General features: G+C 52.1%; 6 protein-coding genes across 6 annotated transcripts in view; 2 read left to right on the plus strand and 4 right to left on the minus strand.

Moving 5' to 3' along the window:
* Positions 1-43: 43 nt before the first annotated feature.
* On the minus strand, positions 44-601 carry HMPREF1120_01411 (uncharacterized protein; the record flags this gene model as incomplete). The annotated part of the gene is made up of 1 exon (XM_009155427.1): positions 44-601. One exon carries the CDS (start codon positions 599-601, stop codon positions 44-46), a length of 558 nt encoding a protein of 185 aa, XP_009153675.1.
* Positions 602-889: 288 nt separating this feature from the next.
* On the minus strand, positions 890-1,447 carry HMPREF1120_01412 (uncharacterized protein; the record flags this gene model as incomplete). Its single annotated transcript, XM_009155428.1, has 1 exon — positions 890-1,447. One exon carries the CDS (start codon positions 1,445-1,447, stop codon positions 890-892), a length of 558 nt encoding a protein of 185 aa, XP_009153676.1.
* Positions 1,448-1,907: 460 nt separating this feature from the next.
* HMPREF1120_01413 (DNA polymerase gamma 1) lies at positions 1,908-5,534 on the plus strand (the record flags this gene model as incomplete). The annotated part of the gene is made up of 1 exon (XM_009155429.1): positions 1,908-5,534. The coding sequence occupies one exon, from the start codon at positions 1,908-1,910 to the stop codon at positions 5,532-5,534; it is 3,627 nt and encodes a 1,208-aa protein (XP_009153677.1).
* Positions 5,535-5,627: 93 nt separating this feature from the next.
* Positions 5,628-15,184, minus strand: HMPREF1120_01414 (ataxia telangectasia mutated family protein). The gene is made up of 6 exons (XM_009155430.1): positions 15,000-15,184; positions 14,899-14,946; positions 14,809-14,851; positions 13,048-14,759; positions 8,568-12,999; positions 5,628-8,520 (listed from the first exon to the last, which is right to left on the minus strand). The coding sequence occupies exons 1-6, from the start codon at positions 15,028-15,030 to the stop codon at positions 6,030-6,032; spliced, it is 8,757 nt and encodes a 2,918-aa protein (XP_009153678.1). The 5' UTR covers positions 15,031-15,184; the 3' UTR covers positions 5,628-6,029.
* Positions 15,185-15,434: 250 nt separating this feature from the next.
* Positions 15,435-20,730, plus strand: HMPREF1120_01415 (uncharacterized protein; the record flags this gene model as incomplete). Its single annotated transcript, XM_009155431.1, has 4 exons — positions 15,435-15,609; positions 15,664-20,007; positions 20,089-20,594; positions 20,680-20,730. 4 exons carry the CDS (start codon positions 15,435-15,437, stop codon positions 20,728-20,730), a joined length of 5,076 nt encoding a protein of 1,691 aa, XP_009153679.1.
* A 235-nt stretch (positions 20,731-20,965) lies between these two features.
* Positions 20,966-22,789, minus strand: part of HMPREF1120_01416 (uncharacterized protein) — a gene marked incomplete at its 5' end in the record, with an annotated part of 4,904 nt that continues 3,080 nt past the window's right edge. The window contains 3 exons of the mRNA XM_009155432.1: positions 20,966-21,482; positions 21,562-21,774; positions 21,935-22,735. Coding sequence (XP_009153680.1) covers positions 21,700-21,774; positions 21,935-22,735 — 876 coding nt within the window. The 3' untranslated portion in view covers positions 20,966-21,482; positions 21,562-21,699. The remainder of the gene's footprint in view (positions 21,483-21,561; positions 21,775-21,934; positions 22,736-22,789) is intronic.

Genomic DNA, 22,789 nt, shown 5'->3' on the forward strand with positions numbered 1-22,789 from the left:
GTAGGTAGTTTGACATACTAGGCGCATACGGCAAGGATCGCGATCACCCATCTGGATCATCAAAGGACAGCTTGATCTTCTTTGCCTTCTTCTTCGCAGCTCCTGATCCTGGCTTTTTCGTATTCGTGCTCTCACCATCCTCAGCCTTCTTCTGCGCAGTCTGAGCTTTCTTTGGAGGTTCATGCGTCTCATTGCCGTCTGGGTTTGGCTCTCCCTCGTCTTCGGCACCCACAATCTTCCCGACCTTTCGCTTCTTCAGACCGGTCGAACTGCCGATCTCTGTGACCCTCTGTCTCTCCTTTTCTCCATCAGCACCAGACTCTCCCTCAACCTTAGCCTCGCCAGTTTCTGTTGGGGTTGACTCCTTGACTTCGTCACCCTCCCTCACCCGTCGTTCGAATTCTTCCTTCTCAACCCTCTCACCTTGCTCGTCTAGGATAACTGGGTCATCATCATCGTCCCCTGTCTTCAATCTATCCTTCTTTGGCCGCGCGATCTGGACATTATGTCTTCCATCAAGGCCTCCGAACTCGCCCTTTAACTTGCGCAAGAAGGCGGGCTCCTGTTTATTATAAGACAGATTTTTTGCGTTGAAAGCCATGATGTAGACTCATTCCTCGATAGCTCCAGCGATAATATTGTTCCTAGCACATCAGGCTCTGTGCTGTCTACTAGTACCGATATCATGATTCAAGTCGTGGTGATGGACGTGGAAGAGCGGTTTCACGAACTGGACCGAAAAAAGGGATTTGTAGTCGCTGCTTTTACGGCACTTTACTTCAGATCACTGCCACTGCTGAGTGAGGGACCGTTTTCAACTTCAGGCTTCGTCGACATCAGAAAATCCATTTGTGGTCCGGTCTATTAGTGATCGTACCGAGGTAGTTGTTTATATCTTGGGCATGACAGTCACCCACACCCCCTCCGCACTCGCATACACCTGGCCCATGCCATCCTCCAGCGTCCCATGAACCCAAGTCTTTCTTCCATCCACCTTGACTATCCACGAGCGTGCCAGAATGGTTGACGGCGTCCTGATCGGCTTTTTGTACGTAATGTTCAATCCGACAGTGTACGTCGATTGTCTTTCTGGCATTTCCAACAAGACAATGTTGCCCAGAGTGCTATCCAAAAGAGTAGCAACCACCCCGCCATGTAAGAGGTTGGGATGGGCGTTGAGGCCAGTTCCGAACGTATAGAATCTGCGCACCTCGCCAGTCTGTCCAATGGACTCGTCAGACGGTCGGTACAAGGACAGCAAATCTTTGATGGTCTTGTCTGTGTTCCACGTTTCCGCCATCAAGGAGTGGCCGTCGCCCGGTTGTGTCATGGTCCGGGATATTGTGACAACGCGGAATGATGGGTCTGATAATTGCACCGAGCACCATGGTATTGCTTGGAAGTGATCAAGCGTGGATTGAGATACTGCTTCTAGATTTTGGGCCATTTCTGTCTTCCAGCACGACCCACGGTCTATTCTGTTTTCAGTGGTTCAGAAGTCATATGGGGTGCTGAAGTCGAGGTACGGGATCTGTTATGGTATGGATCCTCCTGCCCCTGCTCCAGAGATTTTTCTCTTACCTGCTGTCATCGAGCCATCGTACAGTATTTATATCACAGCTGGACTGAAGACAGAAGATACTCAAGTGTATCCGAATGCCTCGGCTGAGGAAATGATGCTCGTCGAGGGAAGAAACAACTCCCGCCGCTTTCGAATTATTTACTAATCGTTATCTGTCTATCAGTTTATCAACACGTGACGATAAGCCGCCTGCCCCGAGCGTCTGCCACTTTGCGATGATTGCGATCGTGTCCCGCCTCCTGAACTTGAAGTCGACGTCAAGACTTTGCACGCTCTCGCAAACGTCGTCTTCACGATGCTCCGGTAGCATCGCACAGCCGCATCAATGCTGTGGCCTCCAGCGCCCGCGCAGTGCGCGCGAGGCTATATCAGAACGTCGCAAAAAATCAGAATACGCCAGACATATGCGTTTCGAGCAGCTGCCATTCTACGACGGTACCATTCCAGCGATGCCGGAAGAACCCCTAAAGCAGAGACTGGTGGCGCTGGCGAAGCATCATTGTTGATCAGCGCCCATCCGAGATTCAATGAAATCGGCGTGCAGCAGTTGAGCGATCATCTGCATCCGCAAGTGTTTCCCCATGGCGCGACGAAACCGCGGCCGGATTTGATCGAACTCTCCAAAGACCACCTCCGACGCCACGACCTGTTGGGGAAGAACCAGGATGATACCCCTGCGATTGGGTTGGAGGTACCGCCGCTTCATGGCACCAGTCTGGATGAACACTTCACAAGGCTGGGAATGGATGCTGGGGAGCCATATTTGTCCTATGGCAAGGCGTTCGTCAGGGCAAATACTCCTCAACGGCCGAGGAAGTGGGTAATCAGGAGTGGCTGGACCAAGTACAATGCGGACATGACGACGGAAGAGATAGATGCGCCTGACGAAACCATGCTATCTTTTGATGTCGAGACCATGTGGAAAGAAACGCCCTTTGCAGTCATGGCCACCGCTGCCAGCCCAACCGCTTGGTATGCGTGGATATCTCCTTGGCTGTTAGGCGAGACGGACAATCCGAGACAACTGATTCCTCTCGGCGACCCGACCAAACCCCGGATTGTGGTCGGGCACAATATCGGGTACGACCGAGCACGTGTCAAGGAAGAATATGACCTCAAACAGTCGCGCAACTTCTTCATCGACACAATGTCTCTGCATGTCGCTGTGAACGGCATGTGTTCAAGGCAACGACCAACGTGGATGAAACACAAGAAGAACCGAGACCTGAGGGACAAGATGTCCGGAGGCCATAATTCAGTTGAGCTGCAGACGATGTTGGAAAATAAGATGCTGAGCGAGGAAGAGGAGGAGTTGTGGGTCGCCAGGAGCTCCATCAACTCATTGCGGGATGTTGCCAAATTCCACTGTGGTGTCACTATTGACAAGAGCCAGAGGGACTATTTCGGCGAACTCGATCGAGAAGGTATCTGCGAAAGACTGGAAGAGCTGCTGGATTACTGTGCGGCAGATGTCGCCATCACCCATCGAGTGTTCCAAAAGGTCTTTCCCAATTTTCTACAAACCTGTCCTCACCCTGTCAGCTTTGCTGCTCTCCGGCATCTGTCCTCTGTCATACTCCCGGTCGACAGATCTTGGGACGAGTACATCGAGAGAGCCGAGAGAACATACCAGCAGAGGTTGGAAGAAGTTGAGCGAAAACTGCTCCAGCTATCAGAAGCGGCTCTGGAGGTCAAGACGCAGCCAGAAGTGTACAACAACGATCCTTGGCTCAGCCAGCTGGACTGGTCGGGCCAGGAAATCAAGTATAAAAAGACGAGAAAGAAGGGAGAAGAACCTGTGCCGGTTGCGCGACAGAAGAAACCAGGTGCCCCGAATTGGTACAAAGATTTGTTTACATCCAACAATTCCCCGATCAACTTGACGGTCCGGACGAGGATTGCGCCACTCTTACTCAAGCTCTCTTGGGACGGGTATCCTCTCGTCTGGTCTGACAAGCATGGATGGACGTTTCGAGTCCCCAACACAGAGGCCAGCAAATACGAGAACAGCAACGTTGTCAGCTGCGACATGTCTGAAGAAGCCAACCTTGCTCTCAAGTCTGATTACCGCCATACTTATTTTAAACTTCCCCACAAGGACGGACCAACTGCCCGTTGTGCTTCTCCTTTGGCAAAGGGGTATCTGCAATACTTTGAATCCGGGATTCTATCGTCGCAATATGAGCTGGCCAGAGAGGCTCTAGAGATGAATGCATCGTGTTCATACTGGATCTCGGCAAGAGACCGGATCATGTCCCAGATGGTGGTGAGGGAAGCCGACCGCGACCCGAGTCTGGCTGGAAAGTCGGAGCAAGGATTCATTCTTCCACAGATTATCCCCATGGGCACAATCACTCGTCGAGCCGTAGAAAACACGTGGCTCACGGCGTCCAACGCAAAAGCCAACCGAGTCGGGTCCGAGTTGAAAGCCATGGTCAGAGCACCACCCGGGTACTGCTTTGTCGGCGCCGACGTCGACAGCCAAGAGCTTTGGATCGCATCACTCGTGGGCGATGCGCAGTTCCAGCTTCACGGCGGCAACGCCATTGGCTTCATGACGCTGGAAGGCACCAAGGCCGCCGGGACAGATCTCCATTCCAAGACTGCAAAGATTCTGGGAATCTCTCGCAACGATGCCAAAGTGTTCAACTACGGACGTATCTATGGCGCGGGGCTCAAATTTGCCGCCACACTGCTACGCCAATTCAACCCGACTCTGTCTGAAGCGCAGTCCAACCAGATCGCTATGAAACTGTACAAGGAAACCAAAGGCACACGCACGCGACGGAAAGCGTTTGGCAACGGATCCTTCTGGCGCGGAGGAACCGAATCCTTTGTATTCAACAAGCTCGAGGAGTTTGCCGAACAAGAGCGGCCGCGCACACCCGTGCTGGGCGCGGGAATTACAGAGGCCCTCATGCGTCGCTTCATCAACCAAGGCTCCTTCATGACCTCGCGTATCAACTGGGCCATTCAATCTTCCGGAGTCGATTACTTGCATTTGCTGATCATCAGCATGGACTACTTGATCCGACGGTTCAGTCTGGATGCCCGATTGGCTATTACGGTTCACGACGAAATTCGGTATTTAGTGAAAAAGGAAGACAGTTATCGCGCCGCCCTGGCCTTGCAAATAAGCAACCTATGGACACGCGCCATGTTCAGCCAACAGATGGGCATTGAAGACCTGCCTCAGTCTTGTGCGTTTTTCTCCGCCGTCGACATCGACCATGTCCTCCGCAAAGAAGTCGACATGGACTGCGTCACGCCCAGCCATCCCGACAAAATCCCACACGGCGAAAGTCTCGATATCAATCAACTTCTGGCGAAAGGATACGAAGCGTTTCTCGATCCTGCCAAGGAGCAACAAATCGATTTGGATAAATACACCTACACACCGCGCGAAAGTGTCATGTCTACCCTCGCTTCGTCCAATGATGTGAATTACATCCGGGCCCAGATCACCGATGACGAAAAGGAGCTGAAAGCTATTATCAAGGATATTGAGAGGGGGATTACTCCGTCGTTCTCGGAACTATCAATCTCTTCGGGGACATCCACATCGTCTCCATCAGCAGCGGCGGCATCCGATGCTCCCACCACAGTTGACAAAACTAATACTAAACAACAAGGAGGCAACGGCAAAAAAGGCAGCAGCAGCGGTTCAAGCACCAAACAACCCAAATCTCCCCCTCTTCCCCGTGGCCGCCGTCCTAAACCCAAAGTCCCTGTTCCTCCGCACGCCCAGCCCCAGCGCGCCATGCTCATGGAAGTCGAAGACCGCTGGGACATGGGGTACAAGAAAGCCTTTGGACTTGGTACATCTACATCTTCTTCCTCGTCATCTTCAAGTGGGGGAACAACAACAGCAAGTCATAAACCATGGTTGACGGACAAGAAACTTGAATCATCTTGGTCGACTCGCTGGGCGAACGATGGATGGGAAGTGTAGAAAAGGAATGGTCGGTTGAAAATGTCAATCTTTCTGCTCTTTTGTGGCTTGCTTCTCTTGTACAACCATTGTATTTTTGTCAGTGGGGCGCGGTGTGGTTGGAAGTCATTGGAAGATATGTACCTATATACCTAGTAAATATGTACTCTATTCTATTTATACCAATGCCTTGATGTCAAGGCCCAGTGCTTTCACTCCGCTTTTCTTTTCTTTGCTTTGCTTTGATTTGGATCTAAAAATGAGACAACTATTTGTAGGTGGATCGGGGAAAGCCGAAGCCAAAAGAAATGGCTTTTGTGGTCCATTATCATTGAATGGTCAAGGATCTCGCCCTAACTCAATTGTCTTTAACTTTTTCAACAAAAGAAAGTAGCATTCTATCCTCAATGGTCCTGCGAGTATTAGTTTGCCCTCGCCTGTTCTGTTCCACCTTTTCTACAACTCCATCTGCGGCACAGTAACAGCATCAAATCCATATCTGGATCAAGATCAAGATCAAGCATATGCAGCCCAACCACAGTACAAAACTGCCAAATTCCTCTCATCGGTAGCCTGACGAATAAGTTCATTGACAGTAGCCTCAACACTCAGCGATTTGCTCAACTTCTTAGCCACAACAGTCAGGGCGCGATCTGCCTCACTCGGTTCGCCCACGGCGTCTCTCTTGATATTTAGATCAACGGCGGCACCTCCACCACCACCGGCTAGAGCTCCCCCACTTGTTGCGGCAGTCGTCCCATCGTCCGCTTGACCATGGTTCTCCTGCATCTTCTGCAGCCGCAGCGGGGAAATCGACCACGAATACAGCGGATCATAACGCAACACGTCGAGAATGGTCATGATGGCTTCCTGGTCGCGACGCAGGGCCTCGAGCGTGAAATTACAGCAGCGGCGGAAGACGCCCTCGACGCCCGTCAGGCCCATTCCATCGACAAGGTCGCGGGTCAGTCGGAACGGCACGACTTCAGGCACGGGGAGCACGCGACCTGCTTCAAACGCGACACCTAAGTCAATGTGCACCACATCGCCGGAATTCTCGTCGAGTAAGATATTGTGGCCGTGTCGGTCGCCCAGGCCCAGCACATGACCCAAAATACTAACTGCTGCCGTTGACCGACTGTAGTTCAGTCGCTTGTAGAACCAATCGTCCGGATCTGGGAAATGCTCCATGAAGAAGAAGCGCATGACTGGGTGAAAATTGGCCACGACTGTTCGATACGCTCGGATCCGCTGGTCCAGTGGCTTGTTCTGCGCGTCCGCAATCTCCTTTCTACATCTGTTAGGTTTGTAGTCTTTGGGGAAATAGCGCGTGTGTGCAGGTAACAAGTAGTCGTGCAGTGGGATTGTGTCCTTGACGAACTCGATGATGCCCGCATTTGTGTTGAGTGGTATGACTTTGTACGTTCGGATGCCCAGGTTGCGCTGTCGGGTTGTGCGATGCTCTCGCAGAAGATTCGATACCTGCTCGAATACCTGTTCCATGATCGCGTCCTGCCGTAGGTCGTCATTGCCACCTTTCAGTAGCATCTTGTGCCGTGAGCCATCTGTGGCGACCATGGTGACGATCTTGGGAGCAGAGACACCTCCTGCAATCGAGATGTATGGCTCGAACTTGCTGAACACCGGCACCGACGAGTAATCACGATCAGGCCGTAGCGGGATGTTCATTGTCGGTGGCGGAATCTTGACAGACGACGTACTTAATGTCTGTTCGAGCTTCTGGGCCGAGAGCAGTTTTCGTAGCGGGAACTTGGCTCCCGTTTTGAGATCTTTGTCAGCTGCTCGCTCCTGTGTCACTCGATAAAGTGCAATGCTGCAATTATGGATGGCTACCCAGATGGGCGACGACACACTTTTCTTGGCTATCAGCTCGGCAAGCTTGTTTGCTGCTGCATTTCGGGACACGGCGACCTCATCAGCCTTGGCTGACTTGCTTTTACTGGCGGCAAACACCTGGTACAAACTGTGGAAGGGGTGGTCAGAGCAGATTCGGAACATGAGCTCCATGAGTAGTTGCTGGAAATCGTCGTGTATGTCCAACAGTCGGGATGACAGCTGGTTGACAAGTGGTGCGAACTTGTAGGACGGAACTGTTCCCAAGTGCTTGCGAACTGATCTGTTGGCTTCTTTGCTGTCGGCCTGATTGAGCCACAATGCCAGGAACCGGAGCGTATCGTTCGGATACTCGTCAGACGCTCGCATGGATAGGAGGTAATTCTCCAAGCACTGCAGAATGAGTGTCTGTCGGTTTTGAGACACTCGCTTCCATTCTTGGTCGTCCAACTTGAACCACTCCTTGGCTCGAGCCAGATGTGATCTCAATTGCTTTTGCTGCCGTTCGTCACCATTCAGGTGCATTCGTTGAAGCTCTTGGATGTCGCGCATTTTGCGATCTCGGATCTTGCTAATTCGGGTGAAATCATCGAGGTTGTCAGGGTCTTGCAGCTGCATATCACAAAATGCAGCAAAGTTGTGAAAGACTCGTCCCGCCTCGGAACCGACAGCCCGTCCGTGAAGTTCCTTGAAAGCCGGTAGAAGATAGCGGTCTATGATCTCGTCGGGCTTTTCGAGCCGAGCTTCCGCAATTTTATGGCCTAAATCGGTAAGAAGGTCAGCCCTAGTAATGATGACGGCTTGTTTGGCTATGTCGTCGCGCTGTTTGAGTGTTTGTAGAATTTCGATGCTAGCGGAAGTTTCATTTTGCGCCCAAAATGTCCTTGCGAGGTCGTACTGAACGGCGATATCGACCTTAACACCTGCATCGGAGGCCAGGCGGCTGAGCTGAGTAAGATAGATGGTTCGATTTAGAGCAAATTGGGGCGCTGCGTTGTTTGTAGCCATCTTGAGTGACTGCCGGGCAACCCTGATCTCAAATAACAAGGCCTGAGATAGGTCCACGGACATTGTGGCCCTTATCCCAGCGTTTTTCCGGATAGCGTTGAAGGCGTATTCTCTACCCACAAGCATCGGCGATAGCTTGTTGAACCTGTTGCACGTCAGTGTATTATTGTGGAGCCGCGGCTTTAGACTTACTCAGTGAACTTGGTCTTGTCGTTCCTTCGCTCTATGGCCGAAATGGTTGACTCGAGGTTTCCGGCAGTCGATGCTCCAACAATCTGCCTTGCCTCGGACAGAACGGCTATATGGGAGAGGAGGCTGCCCATCAAGCTTTTATCAGTTGTCTCAGTCCTGAGCTTGTCCACCACGCTGAGAAGTGACCGATCCAGGTCCTTATTCAAGACTTCGGTAGTCGAGGCGCTCAGCATGCCGCGAAGCAAGTCCGTCACATGTCTTGAATCTGTCACTGAGTCGTTCGCAGTCAGGACATCCCAATGTCCGCCGCTGAGCTGCGCGCCATCGCCAAAGCCTTCGAAATACTGGCTCACAGCTTCAGCTATGCCTTGCATGTTTGCGGCTTTCAAGGTTGAGGCGGCTGTCAGTGCAACAGTGCCCAGTTCCTGATCTTGCTCGTTCATCATGAGCTGGGAGTCAAGCATTGCACTTTGGAAAGACAAGGACTTCTGGCTGGCACCTTCATGGTTCAGTTTATGGATGATCGATTGCAAATCAAACTCCTGGTGCTTGCCATAGAAGAAATCTGGATCATCGACATTCTCGTAGATTCTTGATACAAGCTCTGTCGGGACAGCATCTGTCAAGACCATCGATCGGCGAGATGAGCGTCCTGTTTGAAGTTGAGCTTGAGAGTGTTGTAACTCCAGGAAAAGTAGGGCTTCATGCCACATCTGGCATTTGGTTGCTGCCACTGCTGCCATTCCAAAATCGACGTCGAGCCATAAATTCCGCTGAGCATTGTTCTCCTCGTTCGAAATCCTGCATTCTCTCAAGTACAATATCGTCCGAAGCACAAGTTCTTGGGCTTGTCTGGATGAGTTGTCCTCGCTTTGCAAGATTTCGGCAAAAACTTGGGATAGAGTTTCCCTGAAAGTGTGCGCTGTGTTGAAATCACTTGCTAGGGCAAGGTGGACTGCATATGGAAAAAACATGCCCACACAGGTTGGATCTGCGCTTATGAGAGGCTCGAGAAAACTCAACACGGGGTCGTGGCCTGATTTTTGACAGATAGACTGCAACAGTGTTGCTGCCCAGGAACGAGACTGGCTAGCTGACAAGGTAAGATTCCCCTCTGATGCCAGGTACGCCGACGCTCGGATAGCCGGGCAAGGGAAAGTTTCGAGCCTCAAATCAGCCACCAGGTGCCGGCCGAAATCCGCGTCGAGTACTTCCTGCTCTACCGCCTTGGAAAGAGAACTGAAAATAAGTTGTAAGGTTTTCTCCGCAAAGGTGGCCGTGCTGAAGTCGGCACTCCACAGGAGGTCGGACAAGAATCGCACAATTCCAGTATAGGATGAAACCGGTGTCAGGTCATGGCCTCTCAACGATACCGTTGACTCGGCACTTGTAAGCAACTCTTTGACATTCAAGTGCAGGCCGCGAGCGATGTAGCCGCGACCTATACCTTGTGCAGCCCAAAGGCGGGAAGCCTCATCCAACCGAAGCCTTTTCAAAACCGAGGACAAGGTAGGGGAGAAGCGAGCCGCCTCATCATCATTCTCGAGTATATCGTCTTGAGTATCTGTAGCAGGAGAGAATCCGCGACAGAGTATTTCCATTGAGACATCGAAATCAAGGTTGGTTAGGAGTGGATGTTCACTGCTTCGATCTTCCAGTAGGGAACGGAGGAGACTGCCTTCGCTTGTGCTCGTCGAGCTGTTGCCAGGCTGCGCTATGGCTTTGGCATGCTGGACAATCTGTCTGAAGGTCGTTAGAGCTTCAGCCGTCACACCTAGTGGATCGAATGTTTCCAGATAGTGACGTAAAAAGGCGCGAAACTCCTGTGCCTTTGTCATAGTTGCCAGGAAGTGCCCCTCCTGTGTGGTACTGTCCTGAGAAGAAGCGATGAAGCCTGTCAAGGATGCAAAAGTAGCCACCCCTAAGCCGGCAATGAAAGAGAGCTGTCCACGTAGGTAGGGTGCACCATGGGTCAACAGATAGCGATATATACCCATTGTGTCCTCAGCGCAGTCGAACATGGTTAGATAAGGTCGCAGATTGTGGAGCAGCATCTGCAACGGATATCCCTCCAAGGCTATCGGGCCGACAAGACTGACCACAATTCTCAATTTGCGGATGATGTTGCAGATATGCAAAGGTCCCATGGCAGGTCTAGCCTTGTCCAGGAGCTGTCGATAGACATGGACAACTAGTGAAGGTGACCATATATCGTCCATTTGCAGATTCAGTTTGTCGCTGATGTATTTGAACTCGTCCATCAGACATCTTGCGCGGAAGCATGGCTGTTGAGAAAGGGGCAACTGGATGTTCTCGGTAGAGTAACTAGCCATTTCCTGCCACGCTGCAAGTTCCCCAGTTCGATGATATCTCTCCAATGCTTTTTCGATGCCCCGATCGTCCCTAAGCGAAATGATCAGACGAGAAATAATGTCAGGGACTGACGAACGCAGCAGCTGAAGGTAGCGCTCCGAGCCCAAATGCTTCCTGACAAGTTGTTCGGATCCGTTGTAAAGTCGCTCCTCATCTGGTAGACTGGTCTCAGACGAGAGGGCGTAGGCTATAGCAAAGGCGAATTCCTGAATCAACAGAGAAGTCCAGTCCTGGCCCACCAACTGTGCAAGCTCTTCAGCATGACTAAACCCTCTGAGGGCAATCTGCCCTGTGATCTCGGAGATGTTGTCCAAGCACATTTCTTTGAGTGTGTCATAACCGAACGCCCTGAAAGGCATATGAGATAGTGTGTCCTTCTTGAGCCAGGTGTAGAAAATCTGGGGTGAAAAGAACTTGAAGAGCTGGCTAGAGTGTCCAATGTCCAGCTTCTCGCAGGTAGAACTGATGCACACCCGGGCCAACTCTGTGGTAGAGGGTACATTAGCGGCAGTCTCGAACAAATGGTAGGTCGCCCGTCGTAGGACTGTGTGCCATCGGGATCCCAGGTATGCAACGATGTGCAAACGCACAGCGATTCCCTCTCTGTTGTCTGGATCCGTCGGCAAATTCTCGACAATATCGTCAAAAATGGCCTCATGCTGATCGAGGACAAACTTCTCGAAGATATGAGAAAGTTTTGCAGCCATGTTATACTTGTTCAGAGGGTCGCTAATCTGAAGGATTTTGAGAAGGCTTGTCCTAGGGGATGGGAGGTCGTCTCCCCCGTAGGAGGGATTCACCCGGAGGAGTACATCTAGCAATTCGGCCATTGTTGTCAATACTTTTGGCGATGCGATGTTTTTGCCCAGGACAGAATTGAGAAACCATTCGTAGATGTCGAATACAATCGCTGCAAGGTCATCGTCTTCCTCATCTGGTGCCCACAGTTCTACCAAACCTGACATAACGTCCAGGACAAAACATTGTACAGACTCGCATCTTTCGTACAACTCCTCTGCAAGGTATAATTTGGCCAGTCTTTCGAGAACTCGACACGCATCTGCGCGTGTGATGCCTGTCTTCAGGGAGAGGAAGTCATGGATAGCGCCCCGACTAGCGACCAGCAGCACGGGGTCGAGCTCAACAATCTCGTTCGCCACCCTAGAGGCAGAGGCTGGGTCAAACGCTCGGCGCGATTTCACTCCCTGTAATATAATTGTTAGCTGCATCGTGTACCTGGCCATAAGAGCTTCCAAGTCCGGGCACAGAGGCAGGTCCGCCCTCAGGATGCCAGCGATCATGCTAGAACTCGCACTTTGCGTTCCCCGAGAGTCCTCTATTTCCCACTCCATCATATCGTGATCAGAGGTCTTTGCTGAGGCTTTGGATGGCAGGGAGTGTTTGACGAGTTTCAGCGCTGAGTCTATGAGGGATGAGTACTCGGCACAGTTCAGGTCGACGTTCTCTTTGTATACTTCATTGTGAAGGTCCACAAAATGACCACATATGCGCACAGCCATTTGGGGGACGTTGGTGTCGGTCCCTTGTAGAACGAATCGTGTGACCAATTCCCGGCTCTCTGACCAGACCGCTGGTGGAGTGGCTTCACTGTTGGTTCGACCGCAGCGAACCCAGAATACTGACGCCACAAGCGAGGCGATGGCGACAATCTCGACGATATCGGGCCCGATGTTCAGACTGCGTTCTGCATGTATCGCCTGCCACGAGATGATAAACTCTTTGAGTCGTCCTGTCAACAGATCAACTATCTGCTGGGTGAGACGAGCAGCTGTTGAAGGGTCAAGCTGATACGTGGTCGGAGTTCCACGATACTCGGATTTCTGGGCCTTTGAAGCCGGGAGTCCAAGAAGATAATGGAGAAAGTCGAGGTTTGAAGAAGCAGCGAGGGAGAGCCCCCACAACGGGTGCACCGGGGACCAGTCGTCGGTATGCTGGACTGAGTCGGGCTTTCCACACATGGTCACTAACAACGTGTACATAAGTTGAGGTTTGGCATGTGTTGCCGTGTGTGCGTTGTGTAAACGATCGAGCACGGAAGCTTAGGAACATCAGCATTGTAATGGACTGGCAGGGGAATCTGACATACGAAGAGTCCAGCGTGCAGTAAGCCAGGAAATGATTTTGACACAGAAAGCCTCGAAATGCCTTTGGTTGTTAAGGATTCCTCCCTGTAATATCGTGATGAACATGATCAATGCGGTATCTGTTAATGTAGATGGGCCACTGCTGCCGGCCCCAAAAAGTGCTTTCTCAATGAGAGTGCCGTTTATGGCGGGGCGTAATACCCGTGCCCTGACGACTACCTCCATTATGTGGCAAGCTGCTCTTACAGTAATTGGGACACCCAGCGCTCTTCGGGCAGCGTCCCAAAGCTGGGTCCAGATTTCAGGAGCAAAGGACTGAGCGAAGTTGCTGTAAATGGCAAGCCGTGCGAACACGAGATAAACCCAGGTCTGAGTATTGCTATCCTCCTGAGGCAAATCAGAGGCCGCTGGTAACAGCATCAACAAAGACTCCTGCTCAACAGGGCAAGGCTGGTCAAGTGAGAAGAAGATAACTTGCAGAGCGACGAGCTTCTCCTGACCGACCCCATGGACCGCAAGTTGTAGAAGCTCTTCTAGGGGTGATTGAATTTTTTGTCGCTTTCTGGGAGCGCCTTCATCATCATGGTTATCGGGAGCCGGTGTCTGTGTCCTCCGAGTGAGCGCCAGAGAAATACAGGCGATGATTGACAAAGTCATCCAGCAGGAGAGCGCCCGTGCGGAGGTCCGTAGAGGCTTGAACTCATCCACTTGTAGCGGTGCATCATCTCCTGAGACGACCAACTGCATGTCATCGAAGTGGATGATGTCCCTGGGGTTCCTTCCCTTGTATTCAGTCAAGAGACTGTTCAGGAGCTGCTCTAGACTTCGCATATCTGGCCAAAGCCACGGGTTGCTGGAGGCCAGGAAGAGTTGCCGGCATGGAAACAAGACAGCGAGGATTCGTTCTCGGAGCAAAGCTGACCTCGACCACAATCTCCACATGGCAGGCATCAGATCGTGCAACAAACGTTGTGTGAGCGCAATGTCTTCAGTCACAGAGAGCATCATGACGTGGCTTAACACTTCAAAGGCCACTTCTTGGGCCCTTGTGGCAGCGTTCAGGAAGTCACGCATTGAATCTCCAATTGTAGAGGCCCGAGACATTACTGGAGCATTGGTCACGGAAGTCAAATCCCTCAGAGCAAGAATGATATCCTCAGCACGCGAAGCCGCATCTCTCCCAAAGCTTCGTCGGCCTCTCTGGCTTAGACGTAGGGAAGGCTGGCGGGCGTCCCTCGAGGCCACACTCGTCGTTTGACTAGGGGCCGAGTCGCTCTCTGCACCGCCGTCATCGAAACCGGAAGCCAACGCAGCCAGGGCAAAGTCCACATATGTCTGCCATTGCTTCCTACGCATGTGCTCTACATGTGGAGCATGGTCGAGCAGTATTCGAAAGCTTTTCAGGTAGTCGTTGAGCAGTGGCTCACACCAAGACCCATCAGCGGTGGGAAGGGTGTCGACGATATGATCTAGGACGGAAAGAGCGGTCTTGAATCTGAGAAATGGGACACTGATCTCTACAGCAAAGCGCAATGCGGCCGCAGCAACCTCCAAACGGGATGCAGCAGAGTTCTTGGCTGTGGGCTTGGTTGCTCGAAGGAATGCCGGTTTCTGCTTGGACACAATCTTGTAGAGTAACTCAAAGGAGACATGGAAGTCATCCTCGTCGAAGTCGACATGCTGGCCTTCATCCTGCTCAGTCCTGCTCCGCTTGCTGTCACGAGATATTAGAGTGTACTGATTAAGCCGGGTGGGAACCTTACCGCTCAAAAGCCGCCCTAACCTGGCTCAGGATATGCTTAAGATCTGTGGAATAGTGTTAAACAAGGCAAACGTAACGGCCATTCTCTTACCGTCAAGGCCGTTTCGTCTTTCTTCTTGGCTAGAGGCTTCGAGTCTGGCTGGTTTGACAGGTCAGCCTACAAGACTTAAGTGCAGGGCCTCCCACGCATACCGACAGCCGACACAATGGAGACATCAGCCATGTCTCCAGCTAACGAACGCCGCAGAAAGGCAGATTGGCACAGTCATCATTGACCGTCCCTTTCAGCGCAAGCAAATGAACCTTGGCGGTTGTTGGTTCTCGTACGAAAATGTCACGAAACCATTACATTGAATTGGTGTTTGGCTGGAGACACGGACTCGGAGTTGGAGGCAGTTACCTGAACGAAGCAAACACGACAAACGCGACAAACAGCAGTGACGTTCAATCAGAGTGCAGGCAGTCGACGCTTGGCACCGACTAAACCGCTTTAGGCAACTTGACAACCTGCGTGTCTCTTGCTTGTGCTGCCAGTGCAAGAGAAAGCAAGAATTTCGAGGTTGAACACGCGCAGAGGAACAACCGACGCGTTCCTCACACCGATGACTGTCTGTCCGGCATCTCGACATGGAGAGTCTTACGCGCTTACAGGATCTTCACACCGATCTTGTCGCCTTTGCCGAAACCCGCCTGGCGAACATTGAGCGACTCTCGCTCGAGTTGGAGGACAGCATTCAGGACTTCAGGAAACTGCTCGACAAAGCCACTCCTACCGCCAGCGACCGAGATGCTTATAATAATGGTAAGCCAGCGGGTCAAGATGTCTCGAACTTCTTCTGACGGGGTGGCATTATAGGCAAAATCACAGTCGGTGAGCAGGACTATGCCGTCAATGATGAATTCAAGCACATCAGCCGCGCAATCGCCACGACACTTGAGCTGGACGAGATCGAGGCCGGCAGACTTCTCATCGAGATGCAAGCAGATCCGAAAGCAACGAGCGAGACTTTTGTGATGGATGCTGTGAGCAATTTCCACAACCGGCGAGACTTGTTGCTGCAATGTTTGCGAATCACCCTGCAACAATCACTCAATATGGATCTGGAGCCTAGCATACCGGACGCCTTTCGGAAAATCGTTGCAAAAGTATTGGAGATCGATGGTGCAGGAGCCGCCGCTGGCAACGGGTCGCTCTTCGCCAGAAAATGTTTGTCTACATTAGAGGACATCGAGAAGCTTCAAGCAAAAGTCGGAGATGCCCTGCAAAGCAAAGCCGTGCTGGGAGAACCACGAGGTCCAGAGTTCTATACCACACTCGAGTTCCAGAGAGACAGTCTGTTTAAGCAACACGAAGCACTGGCTTGCATTCTGGCATACCTATTTGCAGGTGATTACACCAGCCCTGAAGATCTCCGAAAGCTCCACAATGCGGTGAAGCGCTTTAACCGTCTGGACTTCACGCTCATCCATTATCTGCCGGCATTTTCAGCCGCTTTCCGTCAGTATGGGTCGCCCGGAAGCCAGCTGTCTCAGGAAAATTGTACTTCCCTTGATGCTGTGCTTAGCCCGATCCCCCAGGAGCCAGCCTTGACATCTGTGCGTCCCTTTTACGGCGTCCTGAGTCTATGGTGGACGGTGGAGTACAGCGGTCAGTTTCGAGATTTGACTGACAATGACGTGGATGCTGAGAAGAGGGCGAATACGGTCAAGGCAGCACTGAAGGAGGATGCATTGGAATTCATGCTTGCGATTTGTACAAGCATGAATTTAGATGTTTGGCGGCATCCTGCAAGGCAAGAGTTAGTGGCACTGCTTCTCAGTGAGACAGCTTTCGCTCTTGATGGCGACCAGACCTCGACATACTTTCGGTTACAATTCATGGAGTCGCTCGAAAATTTCATCGAGGCCTTCATCTCGAATATGCCGGATTCGATTCGAAAGCTCAAGGCCGAAGAAGACGATCAGCGGTTAAATCATCTGATGGCGATGCAGGAGGGCTTGCCGCCAGATCCTAAGAGTGGCTCCGTCAATAAGCTTCATCTCGAAAGCTTCTTGGTCATTATTTCATATGCCTTCGAAGGGAGACCCGAAGCCGCAGAACAGTGGTGGGATGATCCGGACGGGAACTTGTATGGCTTCCTGCACTGGGCATCAAGGAGGCAAACTGTCCCCCGTGTCTGCGCGTTCTGTGAGCTTTTATGCTCCATCTCCGAGGAGCAAGAATGTGCAGAAGCCGCCCACAAATTTTTGCTGGATGAATCACAGCCTGCGTCGACTAGAGGCCGACGCAACCCGTCGATGAACTACCACCAGATCTTTGCCGAGCTTGAGCTTTACGCACACAAGGTACACGAGCGGGCGACATCTTCGCAATTGCCTAATATGCGAAAAGTTCTGCCAACAGATATGAACGAGTTGGAAAGCCCTGTGATGTTATCCTGTTACCTCCGTCTCTTGGCCCATTTGTGCCGACAGCCTGGCGGGACTCGTGATTACATCCTCAGCACAATGACTCCATCATTTCCTCAGTCCTTGTTGCTTCTCAGCTCGGGGCCGATACCAAGTTACCTGAGAGCCAGCGTGTTTGCGGCTTTGGATGCTCTTCTTACGGATAAAACAGTGCAAACAGCGTCCATGCTCTGGTACATCATTGACGACTGGGCAGCTAGAAGCCACGAAATTCTGCGTTCGACCTCGAACACGCCTGTTCAGCCATCCAAACCCAGTCTTCTGGATTTACAGAACACTCTCAGTTCAATCGCGGTGTCGTTTGATCAGTATGACTCGTTCATTGTGTTGCTACGAGATCTGACAATTACACTTCCATCGACAGGCGTCGGAGCTGATATGCTTCCCTTTCCACGGGAGCTTGGTTCGGGCTACCGGAGTCCAGGGATCGGTCCCTACGTTGACTTTGTGTGCGGCCAAATATTCATTAAGCGCATCCCGGAGATCAGCGATGACATACAACGATCCATTGCCTCCTTTCACAGCTTGGAATTCGTGGCTGTTGGGTTGGAAGGTTTCAACGAAGACTGGGTGGCAATGGCAGATCGCTCATACCCTCAACGTGACGCGTCACAGGACAAATCAATCACGACGATGTACGCTCAGCGCAGTCCATTTGCTAGGCTGATGCAATGGATCCTAAGCATCGATATGAACAAGGCCCTGATGGAAACTCTACGGGTGTCCGCAGATGCCGTGGAAGCAGCGTTGCCGGACTCGCCCCTGCTCCTCAGCCTGCAACGTGCTATCGACATTGTCAACCGCGTCCTCGACTTGCAACCAACCTATTTCGATATTGTGAGGCCGCTTCTACTCTCACAGTCGGCGCAGGAAATCCCCCTTGCGCGCTCGAGCGTCAATTGTATCGAGGACAGTGTGGCTGCGCATCCGGAAGTAATTCTGAACCTCTGTCAATACGCCGCAGCCAGCCATTCCGAACTGGTCCTCCGCGCTCTTGCTTTACTGCAAAAGCTCTCTAGCTCACCCAAGCTGAACAACCACTTCCTGACTACAGAGCCCGTTCATGGCCGCACGAGACGAATCGTTGACATGTTGGGTCCAAACGCCGATTTTGAGCTAGAACCCGTTGCTAAAAATATGGGTTCGAGATTGCAGTTCGACATTAGAGAGCTTGAGGATGGCATTGAGTCCACGGGCTATCTCATCAAAGATGCCATACTGGCCTTCTTCAACGCCTGTCTCGAATCACAGCCAGAACTGCCCACTCTTGCTCATCTCTTACTCGGGTTCACCAGAATGGGAGAGAGCCTTGCCATCTCCGACTCCATTGACGCCGGCACTTCTGTCTTTCACGCTGTCGTCGACCTCGTTCAAAACTACCCCATTGACGAGAATGCTGTGATCCTATCTTGGTTAGTACACATCAAGTCTGCAGCTCTGCGTGTACTCAGGCAACTATGGTCGTCCATTGTGTCAACATCCATTGTGGTTGGACAGCTTCGCAGACTGCAGTTTCTACAGCTGCAGTATCTGGGTCAGACGGTTGTTTCCCAGCAGACCTTCTGGGACGGCAACACTGTTTCCCAGGCCGCGTTTTGGTACACCACATCCGCTGAAGGCCTTGCCGAGTTCTTCGATTTGCGAGCGTCGCTGTATAACTATACAGCTACGGAGCTGAGGGCAGCTTCGACGGACGAATTGTCCACCACCCTGCGACAAGCGCTATCGACGCTACAGGGTAAGACTACAGATTTTGATGGCTCTTTGATCACGAATCCAGACGTCTTTGTCTTGTTCGACTTTCTGGAGCTTGATCTAGCCGCTACCTTCGAGCTGGAGTCGGAAATATTCTCGACAGTCGACTTCGATGCTTACTTGACAGCAGCATCTGAGCATGCCCCGAGCCTCTACGATCTGAAGTTGATGCGTGAATCCTTATTTGCTCAGCAGACCGACATAATGGGAAAGCAGATCGAGAGCGCTGGGGGCCACAAGATTGAAGAACAGGCCTTGGTTGCAGAGGCCGACCGCATTCTAGCGACGATGGAGGCCCGAAATCGCTGGATCATTGCCCACAAAGCCAGAAGTGACGCCCTGCACGAGTATGTGGAAATGGTAATTGCCATCATCGAGTGCTGCCCCATGGATCAAGCAACGAAGTCGCAGTTCATTCTGCGTATGCTGCAGATTCTTCTGCCGAAGCTGGATGTTCTGATTGTGGATGAGTCGGAAGATGTGATGGAGCTCGCGCGTGCAGCTGATGCCATGCTTTTCTCACTGTCCCAAACACCACCGGCGAACACTCACACCGACAATCTCATCACCGAGAAGCTGTTCCAGCTGTTCCGTGCGTCGATCGAAGGCATTCCTTCGACAAACACCAATGCCGGCCTTCGGACTGTCTTCTACAGCATTTGCTCTCAGTATCTCACCCGCATTACCGCTTCGGGTACTAGCGGCATAGACGTGAATGCGAAAGCCCGGAGAAACAGCATGGATTGTATCCGCTCCGCCAGCCAGCGCCTTGTCCAGATTCTATGCGATGATGCCGAAGACGGCACTGACGCTTGCCGCCTCAATGCGCTGGGTCTTCTTGCGCTGCTTACCTCGCTGGGACGGATGGAGAAGTCAAACTATATTCTCAACGCCCTGGTCAAGGCCAATGCCCTGGCGATCTTGATCGAGCCTTCCAAACATGTTGCTGTTGAGTTTCAGAGCGCCGGCCCAACCTGTGAGTTTACGTCTGGGTTGTTGCCCGACGGTGTACTTCTCATTTCGAAGATAATATGCTGACTGAATCTCCACTTCGCAGACCGCCCATATTTGCTCTCCGTGTTCGAAGCACGCATGCTTCTGCTCCTTCAGGTCTCTCGGACCCGCGAAGGAGCCAACGCACTGCTGGACGCTGGCTTAATGACAGCAACCCGCGATTCGATGTTGTTCCGCGCCGACCCCGATCTCGGCATCTCCATGCCCGCCACCCAGTCTGACGACATTGAGTCAGGTTACACGCTGCCCGGCGGTCCTGTCACGACGACCGCGGTCTCCGAGACCATTGCCTCGGCGCTGCATACGTACTATGTCCTGCTGTCGTCGACGCTACGGGTGATTCTGTCCACCCTCCTTTCTCGGGGCGCGCAGAACGAGCAAGTGCAGTATCTCGCCCGTACGTTCCTAACGGACTACCGTCCCAACATGGTCGGCGTCTTCAAGAAGTATGCTGGCGTGAATGGGAAAATGGATGCCAAGCTCCGTCCGCTCGTGGCAGAATGCATCAGGTGTTATACTGGTCTGGCTACGATTTGCAATTTTGTTGATGTAAGTCTCTGCAAAAGAACTCTTAAGCCCATTCTTCGCGAGGACATGTCTCTGATCTTGATGCTAATTTTGTCCTTCCGCGCAGTTCGAGGATACATCTGGCTTAGATCCTGGACAGTACCAGGGATTTTCATGATGCTGTACTACTAGCATAGATCACCAAATTAGCGGTGGCGTCCACCGGTCCGTGTGGTATAGAAGGGAGAGTGCATTTTGGACACCCAACCAAGGCAAGACAGATAACGATGTTAGGTAGTAGCCAGCAATAGAGCTTGTCCCGGTTTGGATGAATCAGAATGGATGAATCAGAACCATCCATGAAGAGTTGTTACGCATGAAAAGTAGTTACGTTTGTAGAAAAAGAAAGAAGACTATTTGAACAGTTTTTGCATTGGTGGTCTTACATACATAGCACTGGAGGGTGGATTGATTAAACCAGTGTGAAGTGAATTGGTTTCTCTCAGAGAAACGTGGTGATTAGTGCTGAGAAAAAGAGTAGAGTACTCTGACAGTTGGTGATTAGTGCTGAGAAAAGAGAACTGGCGACGAGTGATCGACTCTGACAAGTGTTGGTGAGTGCTGAAAAGTGAGCACTCAGCAAATGGTGACGAGCGCTGAACAGAGTGGTGACTGATGAGTGACCTTCGACCGACGAGCGAGTAACGCCACAGTCGGGTGTTGGGTGTCGTCACAAAACAAAACGGAAAAAAGTGACCTTTTCAGCCACTTGTACTCTGACAACCAGACAGGCTCTGCAATAGGAGCGCTGTCTCTTCTCCTTCTAGGAGGCTTTTTTTCTTTTTCGTTTTTCCTTTTTCTCTCCGCCTTCTTTCGACACCAAACATGAACCCCCTCCCGTCTTCTAATAGCCGCTTCCTCCGCCCTGAGCTACAAGAAAAAAAGTCAGTATTGATATCAACCAAATACCAAGAAGCATGTCGACTCAACGACGCATGGAGGAACTTACTCGAATAGGAGCCAGAGTGGCTGAAGCTTCGATCAGTGCTTCCGAAGCTGCTGTCCATGCTGGCTTGGCTGGGTTTCTGGACACGAGATTGTCTGCTGGGAGTTCCGACATCAGCGTCGTCCGCGTCAATAGCCCGCATCAAGGAATTTGGAATGAGGTTGCTGATGGTTCGCGGCGACGCGGGGTCTTCGACGTCCTCTCCCTCGAACTCTTCTGCCGGACAATAGGGAAAATTAGCACCGGGAGGAGGAAATGGGGTGTCTGAGACATTGTTGTTGGCAGCCCAGATACTGTCAGGAGCCCAGAGGGGGCCAACGACATGGGGCGTTGGGTAAGACTCGATCTGGGAGGGTTGAGGGTGATCATGACGAACCTGGATCTGTTCCTGTTCCTGTGTGCCAGTGATAGGCGATGAACCAGCAAGCGCTACCCCTTGACCATCGTCTGTTGATGCCATGGACGACGCTCGACTAAGTCGGCGATTGGTGTTCGCGATCGTGATCGCTACAGCAGCACGGCGAATGCTAGCGGGTGATGCATCGGCAGGGATTGCAGCCGGTGTCGCCGGGCGACGAGATGGTGTTTCCGTCTTCCTGGACGGTTCACTGCTTCGACGGCTTGGCTTCAGGATGGAGCGCGGTGCTGTAACGTCACGAGTGGTTGCAGTGAGACCGGGGGCAGCGGTCGGACGATGTGTTGGTGTATCCTCTAGCAGGAACGGTTCGCTGCTTCGACGGCTGGGCTTCTTCAAGATTGAGCGCGGTGCTGCAACGACACGAGTGGTTGCAGTGATTCCGGGAGTATCAGCCGGGCGAGGTGATGGCGTATTCATCAGGAGAGACAATTGATCCATTTGACGCTTGACGTTCGCAACAGAGGCCTCTAGAGCAGCATGAGCAGCTCTAGTGGGTGACGGAGTGGTCGCGGGCTCAGCAGGGCGACGTGGTGGTGTTTTCATGGATACTTGACTCATCCGACGCGCGCTCTTTGCGATACACGCCGCTAGAGCAGCGCGGGCGGCGGCAGTGGGCGATTCAGTGGTTGCGGGCGAAGCCGGACGATGCTTTGGAGATTCCATGGGCATTTGACTAGCTCGACGGGCGGGCTTCAAGATAGATCTTGGTGGATCAACACGACGAGTGTCCGTGGATGAAGCAGTGATTCCAGGCGCAGCCTGGCGACGTGATGGCGCTTCAAGGGACAGTTGACCATCTCGACGGCTCTTCTT

This window comes from Exophiala dermatitidis, assembly GCF_000230625.1.
Source record: "Exophiala dermatitidis NIH/UT8656 unplaced genomic scaffold supercont1.1, whole genome shotgun sequence".
Lineage (NCBI taxonomy): Eukaryota > Fungi > Ascomycota > Eurotiomycetes > Chaetothyriales > Herpotrichiellaceae > Exophiala > Exophiala dermatitidis.

Bases quoted from the DNA above. Each gene is read 5' to 3' on its own strand.
- HMPREF1120_01414 (XM_009155430.1), bottom strand. From the start codon at position 15,030: ATGGCTGATGTCTCCATTGTGTCGGCTGTCG. The intron at 14,852-14,898 runs GTAAGAGAATGG...ACTATTCCACAG, and splicing joins AAGACGAAACGGCCTTGACG to ATCTTAAGCATATCCTGAGC. The intron at 8,521-8,567 runs GTAAGTCTAAAG...GACGTGCAACAG, and splicing joins GACAAGACCAAGTTCACTGA to GTTCAACAAGCTATCGCCGA.